The 13,920-nt window shown below is 34.9% G+C and overlaps 1 protein-coding gene and 1 long non-coding RNA gene across 5 annotated transcripts in view; one reads left to right on the forward strand and one right to left on the reverse strand.

The window, feature by feature from the left end:
* The window catches only part of LOC134730981 (uncharacterized), a 216,040-nt gene extending 209,536 nt beyond the window's left edge, over nt 1-6,504 (forward strand). For all 4 annotated transcript variants that reach the window (XR_010112949.1, XR_010112950.1, XR_010112952.1 and 1 more), the window contains one exon: nt 4,105-6,504. This is a non-coding gene — a long non-coding RNA (uncharacterized LOC134730981). The remainder of the gene's footprint in view (nt 1-4,104) is intronic.
* Nucleotides 1-13,920, reverse strand: part of TRPA1 (transient receptor potential cation channel subfamily A member 1) — a 53,817-nt gene that overhangs the window by 26,733 nt on the left and 13,164 nt on the right. Inside the window, exons 7-15 of the mRNA XM_003831328.6 lie at nt 13,150-13,286; nt 10,918-10,966; nt 9,248-9,347; nt 8,449-8,549; nt 7,216-7,385; nt 6,966-7,130; nt 5,296-5,410; nt 4,165-4,331; nt 2,343-2,436 (exon numbers count right to left, since the gene is read on the reverse strand). Coding sequence (XP_003831376.1) covers nt 2,343-2,436; nt 4,165-4,331; nt 5,296-5,410; nt 6,966-7,130; nt 7,216-7,385; nt 8,449-8,549; nt 9,248-9,347; nt 10,918-10,966; nt 13,150-13,286 — 1,098 coding nt within the window. The remainder of the gene's footprint in view (nt 1-2,342; nt 2,437-4,164; nt 4,332-5,295; nt 5,411-6,965; nt 7,131-7,215; nt 7,386-8,448; nt 8,550-9,247; nt 9,348-10,917; nt 10,967-13,149; nt 13,287-13,920) is intronic.

The raw sequence follows: 13,920 nt of genomic DNA on the forward strand, positions 1-13,920 counted from the left end.
TTACAAGGAAGTCTCTGTTGGTGACTAGATAGCAGTACTGGAGGTCACAACAACCATCATGAAAAATAAAGACAAGACTAGCCAGTAGTGCTGTGCAAGGCAGAAACAGGCAGGTCTGGTTGTTATAGTTTGAAAACTGGATAATAATCAATGTGTGCAAAATAAAGGATGGGCTGTCTTGGGTGGGGGCTGGGGAGATTTCAAGAGCAACTTTTCAGAAATGTTGTATAAGTATTTCAAATGCATTATGTCCGGCTAAATTAAGACATGTAAGTTCATTTATTTTGCTGAAAAGTAGTCACAATATAAAAGTAATTAAGTCATTATAGAAAATTACCTAGAAAATATAGTAGCATAAAGAAGAAATTAAAAACTAATCCTAATCCTGTAACAGATAATTCTTATTAACATTTTGGTATAATTTCGACTGTTTACTATGTTTCCACATGTGAATATTTCAACATTGTTTTACAATTATAAATAATGTTGCAGGAAACATTCTGTAAAAATCTGTATCTCTGATTATTCATCAAGACAGATTTCAACAACTGTAACTACAGAATAAGAAAGTTTGAGATTAAGTATTTATGTGTCCTTTGATGAGATGTAGGCACCTAAAAAGTTAATCTGTATGCCATTTGTGTTCTGGACTGGCTCCAAATTTCATTAGGCATCATAAAAAAACCGTCCAAAACATTTAGTGCACAGGAAGTCCTTGTTCAATAAATAAAAAACAATAAGTGCTAGTAGTACTAATAACCACATAAGCAGCACAAAAATAGTAGGAGGTATATTATGTACAAACCATTATCCTTAGCACTTTATATATTTTACCCCCACTTTTGTAATCACTTTGTAAGATCAGTATTAGCATCATTATTTTAGAAATAGAGAAAACAGAAAATAATGCTCAGAGAGGTGAAATGACTTGCCTAAAACAACACAGCAAAAGGCAGCACCAGGATTAAATCCCAGGACCTCCAGAAGGCTCCAAATCTGGTCTTCTATTCCCTGTGTCACTATATCTTACTGCCTCCTCCAGCATTTGTATATATTTTTCCTTTGCGTGACATCTGAAGTCATTCTGCCTTTCTTGGTTATTCTATGTCTGTCCCAACCCTCAAATCCCAACTTTCCCAGATTGCTTATTTGCGTCCTTTAATACTCATCTGCTCAACAATTTGTGCATGTTTGTCTTGTCTGGGGTGTCCGGTCATATGCTAGTGTATATTTAACGTAGCAAAAGGAGTCACATGTTTAAAAACCCACAGAGGCCAGGCAAGTAATGTAAATGAAAGAACCATGCCAGGCATAAGAGCTTTTTTCCATTGTTCTTGAGATGTTGGCTGTACTTGGGCAAGCTTTTATCTTCACAGTTTGGATAAAGTCATAATTCAATACTTCTCTACTATAAGGAAAGCAATTGCATAAGAATGACAATATGTGACAAGTAGGCACTGGAGCCCAATATACAAAAGGGAGAGGTGGGGCATTTTATTTTATTTATTTTTTATTTTTATTTTTTTACCATACCTTAAGTTCTAGGGTACATGTGCACAACGTGCAGGTTTGTTACATGTATACATGAGCCATGTTGGTTTGCTGCACCCATTAACTTGTCATTTACATTAGGTATTTCTCCTAATGCTATCACTCCCCTCTCCCCCCACCCCACGACAGGCCCCGCTGTGTGATGTTCCCCACCCTGTGTCCAACTGTTCTCATTGTTCAATTCCCACCTATGAGTGAGAACATGTGTTTGGTTTTCTGTCCTTGTGACAGTTTGCTCAGAATGATGGTTTCCAGCTTCATCCATGTTTTTAAATAGGAGAGTGATTGTCCCATCCATGGGAAGCAGCTGGTGCTGAGCCCAGCAATTCCTGCCTTGTGAGAAGGCAGGCCCAGGTACAAGATCTCATTTTTATGAGAAGCTAGATATTTGGAGGAAAATATAACTGGAAGAAACCAGATACCTTAAGGAAAGCATCCTGGTTTCAAACATTAGCAATTCATGCACATTTGAAACAACAATAGCATGCATGCCAAGCGAAACATATACAAAAGCTTTACCAGCCAACAAACACCAGTTTGTAGTCTCTGTTATAGGTGTAGATTATTTAAATAAAAAATATTTTACCATATTATTCTCTATTACATGTAATAACTAATAGGATTCTTTAATCCAAGAAGGCCTTCCTTAAATAGTTATTGTCTCATTTCCCTTACAGCCTATGGAAAATGAGAAGCTTTGTTTAAAGCTGGAAATTATTATTATTAGGTTGTGATTACAACAACATATGTCAAGCATAAACCCAGGAAGAATTTTGTTTTAGAGAATTTACCTTCATGCATTCAGGGAGGTATTCTATCATTTCTGTAATTGGACATTTATTGCCTGGAGAATTATGACTGAAAATCTTAAGACATTCATCCCATCTGTAAAAAATAAATAAGTAAGATAAGCACAGGTCTTCATCTTTCTGTTCTGTACAACAGCTGAAACTCAAGATTATTTCTTTAGGGGAAACCTAAATTTAAGCATATTCATGAAATGCAATGCTCACCCTTGGTTCCAATGGAACCAACACGTAAAGCAAGATCAACTCAGTAATAGGATCCTTGTCCATTAATGGACATTAGGAATGTGGGCAAATTTCAGGATGGCTGTTATAATCATTGTTCTGTCTCTTTATCTAAATGCCATTCAAAGAAGCTGGGACTATATCTTCTTTTTCTCCTGAAGTTATGAAATGGTCAGTACTTACAGAGCTGACCACGTTGGGTAGAGATTCCACATTCACATGCCTACACCATCAGTGTAGTACTGGTCCCATATTTAATAACTAATACATGTGTACATCCTGTATTGAGTTAAACTACAAATTAACACATGTAAAGTGCATTGATAAGCATAGCCTCTGCCAGAACATTCCAGATTTTGCCCATTTTCTTCATCACCATCCAACTGAACAGGGTAAGATGGTGCTTACCATACCAAGGAGGAACTAAATCTATGGCAGGAGGCAAAGAATGGCCCATTTATCTCCAAGATCTTATCTAATTTTCTGTTAAACTCTATCAGTAAAACCCATATAGTATATCTACATTATCAAAAGAAAAGTTTGGATCGAACACTTTCATTAAAAGTGCTTTAAAGGGACGATCAGTAGGAGATTTTTTAGACTGCCCATGCTCAAAAACACAGGCTTGATGTGCCTTGAATATGAGATTGTTCGCTCTGTGTCCACTACTAGGTGACACTGGGCCCTCGTGCATATCTATCTGTGATTATTATAGAAAGTGATATTATAAAGATATTATGAGAAGTGAGACTAACTATCCTCTAACTTCATCACTAAAATTCCTTGGAGTATGGTTTAGAAACCCACCAACACCTGAACCCCTGGAGTCTCACAAAAGTGATGTGAAGCTTGGTTTTATGTGCCCACATTTTATTTTTTAAGAAATATAAACTAAAGATCAGAGAGGTTAAGCAATGTGCCTGTTGTCATCCAAAAGAATTCATTTATAAATTTAGGTAGACATTTAGAAATAACTGAAGGAGTATAATTGGATTGTTTGTAACACAAATGATAAATGCTCCATGATGTGATTATCATGCATTGCATGGCTGTATCAAAGCATCTCATGTACCTGATACATATACACACCTACTATTTACCCACACAAATTAAAAATAAAAATGGCCAGGCACAGTGGCTCATGTCTGTAATGCCAGTACTTTGGGAGGCCGAGGTGGGTGAATCACTTGAGCCCAGGAGTTTGAGACCAGCTTGGCTAACATGGTGAAACCACGTCTCAATGAAAAATACAAAAATTAGCTGGGCATGCTGGCTCATGCCTATAGTCCCAGCTACTCAGGAGGCTGAGGCATGAGAATTGCTGAACCCCGGGAGGCGGAGGTTGCAGTGAACCGAGATCACACCACTGCACTCCAGCCTGCGCGACAGAGCTAGACCTTTTCTAAAAATAAATAAATAAAAATAAAAAATAAGAAACCTTTAAAAAATTGATGTAAACAACTGATATTTTAAATTTTGATTAATGGCTGAAAATCATTTCTTTTCTCTTATTTTCTCTCAGACTTCAAATCATCCCAACACCAGAGAACACTAAATGACAGTGGACAGGAAGACGGTGTACCTTTTGCTCCTGATGATCGTAAGAACAACCTCCTTCCTCTTATTGTGAAGTGCAAGGTGCAAAAAGGAGGCCTGCTGCTTGTTCAGGACTATGTCAGCATTGTGGCTCAGAAGAAGCGCAACGGCCTTGGCGTGGCCTTCCCTTGCAGCAAAGTGAAGTGCAGTGTTCTTTTGAAGAAAAACAGACACAGAAAATGTGGTGACAGTGTCTAATCTGTCTTATTTCACTGCTTAACTGCTTAAAAGACATTAGAGACACTATTTAATACCAAAATACATAGCACTTAAAACTGGTGTTCAGAATCAAGCTTCAAAATAATGAGTTTATAGTTCTAGCATGGTGTGTGTGCATGTGTGGGAAGTGGATCTGTGTGTGTGTGTGTGTGTGTGTGTGTGTGGTAGAGAAAGAGAGAGAGAGAATGAATTCCAAGGCATTTGTTTTGTGTTGCTTTTGCAATGGGATGATTCCACAAGGACAAAGGACAAGCTTTCAGGGTAAAGATGTTGGGTTGAACACAGAAGAAAATCCTCCTGAGATTGATCATTTGTAGAACAGTGGCTTACAGATTTGGGGCTTCACAAGCTTGTAAATGTTTTTTAAAATCAGAGACTGTTATAAGTTTGCCCATTTTTAGTTTCCCCACTTAAAGACTTTTTTTTTTTTTTTTGAAAAAGGCAACAACAGTCTTCTATCCCCATCATTTTATGAACAAACGTACATTTCAAAAGTTACTCTCCCCAAAGGAAGGAAAGACATAATAGCACAATAAAGGGCAGTATTTCAAATCAATACACTTCAAAATAACAGTTATCTTAATGAAAACTCACCCCTGCCTTCATTTCTCTGGACCTACCAGGGAGTAAACGCTTTACCATCAAATTTCATTGGCCTGTGGACCTCGCTGCTCTGTGAGACCGGAGGTTTCCCCAACATTCACCCACCGCTTGGTATTCTCCCAATTCTGTTGCCTTTTGATTCATACTTCACCTCAAGAATCCACTTGCTAAACACCCAACAAAAGGCTGGGAATAGAGCAAGGAACGTAAAAGGTGTCTAGGAGAGTTTTCTGGCAATGTTGGAAGTTTCTGCTATATCGAGATTTTGGGTAAGCATGAGGACCACAGTACATACCCCGTCTTCATCCAGGCGATCTGTGCACTTCAAATTAGTATCAAGAATGACCTTCATGGTCTGAGTGTACCCGCCCATGGACGCATGATGCAAAGCTGTCCAGCCATTGTGGTCACTGGTAAAGAGTTAAGAAAAGATGTGTGCATACACTTAACAGATGAAATGCAGGATGGGATGCCACTTGGCTTATTCTAGGTAAATCTGATGACCACAAAAAGCATAATTGAGATCTAGCAACTAAATATTTATAAAACATTTATAATAAATGAGCTAATTCCAAGCTCAATGATCTTAAATGACCTATTTCTAATGTGATTCACACATGTTTTTTACTTAGTGGTTTAAAATATGAAAGTATATAAACACATTACCAAACACTTTGGGGTAGGAGAAGTACGCTTAGCATGTCTGTGTCATACATAATTTTTTTAAAGCTATAATGAACTGATACACATCAATTTAAATCTTGTTTTATTCTTTCAATGAACACTGTATCAAAATTTTTTTATGAAGTAATGTTAGTCTTTGTGGTTAATAGTTATTGGTAATACTACTAATAATATAGTACATGGCTATTAGATACTTAGCTTAGTGTCAGTTATTATTCTAAGAGTTTAAATCTGAAAAGCTTCCCTCTTGTGCTCTGAAAAATGCTTACTCAATTGCTTTGAAAAATGTTTATCCTTTTCCACAGAAATTCAAGATGTAAATACAACAAAGCCTTGTCATATTAGTTATCTTTTTTCAAATTAGACAGAAAAAAATTCGTGACACTATTTAATTTCAGTGCTAGTGAGCAGATGTTTTAGGGTGCAAGAGCCATGTTGCTATTTCAGTTTTGATGTAATTAAGCAACAACGGTCTGGCCTGGGTCTACTTGGGTCCCCTTTGCAGGTCAGTTGCTTGGTGTTTCTTTGTAAACCAGAAAAAACTGAACAAAACATTCATTCATGTAGCTGTAGCACCAATTTGCTGGCATCAATATTATGGTAAGGAAATGTGTTTTTGAACATTAGCCTAATAAGCTCTTTGCTACTGCTATGGTAAGATATCAAATGAAAAACCTCTGTAAAACATTTCCAGGTTTCTTCTTTCTTATCACAGTATCATTTAATTATGCCACATATTTTATTATACTTACATATTTTAACTTTGTTTCTTGTACTTGAGTTCATTTAAGTATAATAAAATTCAGAAATTTTTACCATCTCCTGTTGTCACTTAAAGGGAACTTTTTATGCCTACCATTCATCAGATTGAATGAAAAGTAGAGTATTTGAACTTGTATGTTTTGTGTGTGTGTGTACGTGCATACACACATACACAACCACAGTTTTGTATCTATATAGGAATATGGCAGCATGATGAGGTAAAATATGAGAAACTATGTTTCAAAGAAAGGTTCTGAGAAAGACTGCACAAAGCCAATTATTCTGTGACCTTGAACAAGGTTCTTCAACGCTATAAACTTCAAAGTCTTTGTCAGTTGGAAATAATACTCACTTCCCTTTCAGTATTTTTAGAAGTTACATATGTTTTGATGATAAAATAAATTGGATAAAAGTACTTAGTGAGATATAAAGTTAGACCTCATAATTAAAAATATAATGAAAAGATAGCCTGAAAATGGCTAAAGAAATTATGTAAACACCCCAATCATATATCCTCACCTGAGAAACAATGCACCTTTTTTCAGAAGAAGCTGAACTACTTTATCATGTCCATTCTTTGCTGCCAGATGGAGAGGAGTCATTCCATGAAGGTCACCTTCATTCAGAAGCCTCGTATCACTTATGTCTTGTAGGAGCCTCTGACAGGTATTGATACGCCCATAACTTGGAAAAAATTAGGTTTCATATTTTCAAGGCAAATATTAAAAAGAAAGAAGACATGTTCATACATTGCTAGACTGACACTTACCTGGCTGCAAAATGCAGAGGTGATTTCTTATCTTTGCTTTTGGAATGAATGGACACATTAAAGCCAAGTAGGTTATTTACAGAACCAGGGCCCCCCTGTCTACATGCATAATGTAGAGGCGTACACCCATCGTTGTCTTCATCCATTACCAGCTCTTTGATCTGTTGCATCTATAGGAAAAAATTAATATCATACAAATAACTCTGCTATTATGCTAATATGATGGTTTTCAAACTATTCTGTAGGAAAATATTTTCCAACAAGGGTCAGTATGTATTCCTTGGGGCCAAAATTGTAAATAACCTAAAGGATTTGAGAGTAATATAAACATGAATGAAGTTGAATGCTCTGTCTTCATGTAGTATACATTACCATATTAGTGTACATTACTGTATTAAAGGATCTGAGAGATCATGCCAATAGGAAAATGTACTTAACATTTTTAACTCAGCATTTTTCAAATATATTTGATCATGGCCCTTCCCTCTGCCCCTCCTCTTATTTCCTCCCACCCCCAAATAACACCCAACAGCTTCATGTTAATATGTTCTGTTAGGTAAAATGGATGGGATGTAAACATTAGGTTTATTTTATGTTTTATATGTATAGTAAATAAAAAATGAATGCTAAATGAGAAGCTTAAGCCTATCAATTAATATTTTGTTATTTTTTAAATATTCGAATACATATATATTTTGATTATTAAAGACAGTGGCAATATTGAAATCTATTGATGATAAAAATATGATGTATTTCACATACATGTGCTAGTCACTCAGTAAGTATTAGCTGGTGAATATAAATATAAAAATAATGCTTTCATCCTCTCCTCAGCAAGTCAAGTATGCTGAGTAATTTTTCTTAATTGATGGTGGAGTATTGATAATTCATTCTTATATTTGGCTTTTCCACTGATATGCAAATCATAATGGTCAAAGAATGAAGAAAATCAAACTAATTAAGGATGTTATCTTTATCATAGATGATTGCATATTAAGTTTCTTTGTAAGTTAAAAAACTCAGTCTCACTACAATTAATTATCATTGTCATCATCATCACCACCACCACCATCATCATGTTGTAACTAAATAGTCAAATATGTCATCTTTATTTTAAAACATTTTTAAAATTCCAGAATCAGTTTATATAATAACAAAAATTATAATAAACAAAATTAGTTTATTTTCTGTTGAACCCAACTCAGTTAATGGAAATCCACAGATATACATTACCTGCATAAATTCAGGTCGCAGATTTTTTAATCCATAAGGTTGCTGTACAGTTAAATGCAGAAAATTACGTCCAAAATTATCTTTTATGTCTACTTGGGCACCTAAAAAAAACACTATGTAAATATAAATTCTATTCATTTATTTAAAGCATTGTTTATGTGGATTTTCAACTTAGCAAAAAAAAATTTGACTTAAAATATTGTCGACCTTTAGTTTACAGGAAATTGTGTTTAGATGAGAAAACTAAACGTATTTAAAATCAGGTTTAACTTACTCTCTGTGTGTGTGTGTGTCTGTATGTGTAAGTGGGGTAGAAAATATGTGATGCATTACATAAATACATGAAGCCTTACCTTTTAAAGCATAAAATATAAGTATAGACACATTAGAGATCAAGAAAGAAGAAGATAGCAGAGAAGGACACCTCGCTCCTTTGTTATCAGAGGCCCAGGTTAGAATCTAAAACAGGGAAAGTTATAGTACCTACACCACATAGGACTGATACATTGAAAGACAGTTAATTAAATGTTCAGCAAATGCCTGGGATATAACAATTGCTTTATAAATGTTCTCTACTATTGTTCTGAAATTATCTTTTTAAGTATGCTCCCTTACTGGACAGAAAATTATTCTAGACATGAAAAGTGTTCTGTTTATTTTTGAATTCACAACACCTGGCCCAGGGCCTGGCACACAATAGATGGTGGCACACAGTGAATGTTCATTTGGCACACAGTGAATGTTCATCCAACCAAATTGAGTAGTACTTCAAAAGACTTGGCTTGTTCCCTCTTGGTACCTTTAGAGAGTAGCAAATTTACAATATTCCAAGATGCAGAGGCAGTTGCTAATATAAGTGGAGAGCGTCCTTCAGAATCGATCTTATTAATATCTGCTCCCTAAAAATCAAACAAACCATTCAACAAAGAGCTTAGAAACAGATAAATCGTAATATATTGTAATCTCTAACTAATGGTAATTCATTGATATAGAGTGTCTATAGTATGGCTAGCACTGAACCATATGACTAGTTATAGAATTATTTGAAAGTTTCCTATAGTTCATATGTTGTATCATCAGAAATCAAGAAATTCATTTATAATTTCAACAAGAAATTATTCTCACATGTTAGGCTTTTTACTGACACCTGGCAATAGCTCTTGTTACCGCTTGAACCATAAAAATAATATCTTTTTACTTAGATCAATAGTTTAGTTTCCACTGCAAGAAATAATTTTTAAATGTCTATAATTTTAAAAGTCTCCCAAATTCATTACATATATGATTTAAGAAACATTTACAAAACACCATTCACTTTTTAAAAAAATCCTATTTTATTGGAAATAGATGAACTGAAATAATTGAATCGAAATCACTCAAATTCTAAAGTAAAACTTTAGCCAAACATTTATTTAAGAAAATTTATATTTAAAAATCATGTTATATATTTTTAAATGAATAAGTCAATGTTAACCATTACATATTATAATATTTGATATGACAAGAAATCAAAGGCCTTTTAAAATTTCATGGAAATAATCCTGTATTTTATATAGGGTAATAAAAAATAGCTTAAAATCCAAACATGAATATTTCTTTGTTCTTTTGGGGCCCAATGAATATAGATGACAATGGGGGCAACATCCCCTTGGCAAGCTCCACGGTCAGTGAGGCTCTGCCACAGTTCTCTTGCCTGGTGAAGAGATGGCAGCCTTTGCAGGAAACCATGCATGACTATGGTTTATGGTTTATGGCATATAATGCATTGTTTATGGCATATAATGAGTCTCCCCAGGACTCTTCTGTGTAATTATCATAATTTCAATAGTTATGATTGACAACACACACATGTTCAATACTACAAATGGAAATCCGTCATTGCTGATATGGTGCAGCTTACGTAAATTCACCATACATTCATCCGTATAAAGGGCATATTAAAATTCAACTCAAAAGCTGACTGATTCCACTTCCCAGAGTGAAAAAGATCTCATGCTTCATGCTTTCACTTGTAATAAATCTTTGACAATATTTTTCAACTCCTCAGTTTTTAAAGGTGGCACTGAGGCATCTGGGATAGGAGTTTCCCCCCGTGCTGCCTGTCCTGCCTCCACCTTAAAGCCACCAGGGCTGAAGAAGGGTCACCGCCCAAGCTCACACTCCCGGAAGACCCTCTTACAGGCCATGGGAACAGCTTTCCTTGCAATGTATCTGTCAACTTCCTGCACTAAAAACACTGATATGGATATCCAAATTACGCTTTGACAGTTCTAACTTTAATAGTTTGGCTGTTACGTATTCATACACAATATACTCTGCTTCCAAGTATGTCAATCATCATTTTGTACACTTTTGCTGATAAGCAAGAAATTAAAATTTGATTCATTTTTGAAAATCCATATTATGTAATTATATGATTTCTTCAATTATAAATAGTAATAAAAATAAACCAGTAAAAGGAATAGTTACCACTGAAATTAAATAGTCTGCTAGCTCATGGTGATCAAACAATGAAGCTCTGAAAAAACAGAATTATAAACATAATTAAAGTACTATTGACGTAAATAAAATGTATTTAATAAAGCTACTATATTCGGAAAGTGAATTTAACTAATCATAAAATGACATGATAGAATGTTAGAGAATTAGTAAGCTTTCAAAATTTATAATTTGATTCTGATTAGGGTAGCATTTTCAAAGTAATAATAATAGGAGAACACCAAATACATCATATTTTCTTCCTCATCCTTTAAGAAACCTATTTTATCTTCTAAAATCACCATAAAGATGTTTGAAGTGAGTAGTAACATCTGTCCCAAGATAGAAAAGACAAGGAAATCACCGGTATTGCTATGATCATGGGGAATAGAACAGCTACATGTAAGGTGTCCCTCAAATTCACTTGCAGGTTCAAAAGCCCCTCTTTGGGGGGCTTCTCTTTGGCAAAAGTTAAAAGGCAGTGTTAGCTTTTCTGAGTTTTTATGAAGCCAAACATAATTATGGAGAGAACTGAAAACATTTTGGTATCATCTCACAGGCAGTCATAAGCAACACCATAACAAATGTTAATACTAATGATTTAAAGCTTTGTGTTTCCTGTCGCAAATCTCATTTCTTTGTTTCAAGCTTCTCTCAGCTATTTTTGGCCTTTTATACATAAATTTCAGAATCAGTTTGTTAATTTTATTGACAAGAGGTTGCATTATATTTAAAATATATTAATTATATTTAGTAATTATAAGGGAATAAATTCTAAAATTAAGGCCCCATTTTCCTAAGATAATTTCTCATTATGCATATTAATATATTAAGGCTGTGTTCTAAAGATACATTTTAACAATAACCAAATCATTGGGTTTGTAAATTGGTGAAACATTGGAATCAAAGAGTTTTTTTCTTTAATTCCTGAGATTCATCTTAAAGATTTTCATATCTTCTAGGTTATAAACTGGCACTGGGATTTTGTGAGCTACCCACATGATTCTAATGTGCAACAGTTTGAGAATTTCTGGTCTAGAGGTTAGTCTATCTATTGAGTTTTCATTTTATTTCAATGGCTTTTTAAACTTATTTTTTACTGAATCATTTTCATATCACCAATCCTGGATTCATATATGACAATCTGTTTTTCACAATCTTACGTTATCTTCATATATTTAGTTTTATGTAACTGATTATTCCTTCCTTTAAATTTTTGAAGGTCTCAAATATCTTTATTTTTAAAATTCTTTTTGGAATGCCCTATTATTTCTATTTTCTTGGAAGTAAATTTGTCTTTGGTCAACTTCGTAGTTTTTTACTAGTTTTATGCTATAAAATTTTAGGTTGCAAATTCATTCTAAGAGGGAGTTCCTTTCCATTCACACATATCCTATTGTGCCTGGTGGTTTGCTGCGTGCATTTATTAGAAACAGATCTTATATTGGTAGCTATAGTTTCTTTTTTTTTTTTCTAAGAGATACTGTAGAATTCCAGGTCCAGTTGCCTATTGAAAATATATTGGCAGCTCTGACTGTGTGTGCGTGTGTGTGTGTGTACGTGTGTGTGGAAGAGACCAAGAGAGTGAAGTCTCATCTCAGATACCTCTTTCACTCACATGGGTAGCATCTGATACTTGTCTTTCCAAAAGAATTGAATTTCCAGTCTACAAGTAAGCCTATGGCTTAATACACTTTACCTGATGTGTGTTTCTGTTAAACTTCAAATAAATTTGTTATTGTTTTTGGAAACTTGGTTATAATTTCCTAAAACTATATCTTTTGAAACCATTTATCTATAATTGTTGGTAAGCAGGAGGGATTAGCGTGGGGGTGACATATCCATATGTATCTGCTCCATTTTTATCACTAAAAATGGAGATAAAATAAATATGAGAAATTGGAACAGATTAGAAATGGCTTGGAAGACCGTGTATGTAGACTTCTTTAGCACATAGAAAATTAATCTTGAGCCTACATCCACTGGACTTGAATCAGAATATGCCACAGGTGATTTTATTTTGTGAAATTTCTTTAACATTCTACTCCCATTCCCAAGGAACATACGCGATTCCAGTTGATCCACAGGGTCTTTGTTATCTTTGCCCTTTTCCTTTGAACCACAAAATCTTTGCTAGCATTAGTGCTAACTGCTCCTTGCAATGTCTAATTTCACTCATGAAGATGAAAAATCTGTATACAGAATGATAGGTAGGAAACTTGCCTGTGAAGCATGGTCTCATGACATCCATCGGTTGTGTTAACAATATCCACGCTACCAGAATAGGACGATATCATCAATTTAACAATCTCAGTGGCTCCCTGGGTGGCAGCAAAATGAATGGCTGTGCACCTTCCCTTCTGTAAAGGGTTTTAATGCTAGAATCAATGTTTAAATCTCAATGAAAGAATATAACTTATATTCAGCTGTGAGCTTTTTCTTCCCAGGTTCATAAAATCAAGGAATATCTATCAGGTGATCACCATTAATCATCTGAAATGTGATAGATATTCCTTGATTTTATGGACCTGCAAAGAAAAGCATCCACAAACAAATTGTACCTGACAATTGTGCTTCCTTCTAATATAACAACTCTTGGCATACACTTCCACCATTACTGTCTGGATGCCATTCTTTTCCCCAGGGAACATGAGAACAATGTCCCATTCACTGCTGTAAGCATTCAGTGTATGAAGTGACTTCAGACCCCATACCACCATTGGCAGCCCTTCATTTCTATATTGAAGGGACAATATAGAAAAAGTTAAAAGGCAGTGTTAGCTTTTCTGAGTTTTTATGAAGTTTCCAGAAGCCACATGAGATTAATATCCAATCTTCTCTTCCTACAGAAAATACAGGCCTTTGCAGTATCTTGGAGGGGAACTTGTTGCCACCCAAAACTCAGACATTGAAGGAAAAAGGGCCAGAACTCTCCACTTTTGGTCAGAGATGCCTGCCATAAGGTCAGATCCCAAACACAGTCAACACGTTCAC

This window comes from Pan paniscus, chromosome 7 (genome assembly GCF_029289425.2).
Source record: "Pan paniscus chromosome 7, NHGRI_mPanPan1-v2.0_pri, whole genome shotgun sequence".
Classification (NCBI taxonomy): Eukaryota; Metazoa; Chordata; class Mammalia; order Primates; family Hominidae; genus Pan; species Pan paniscus.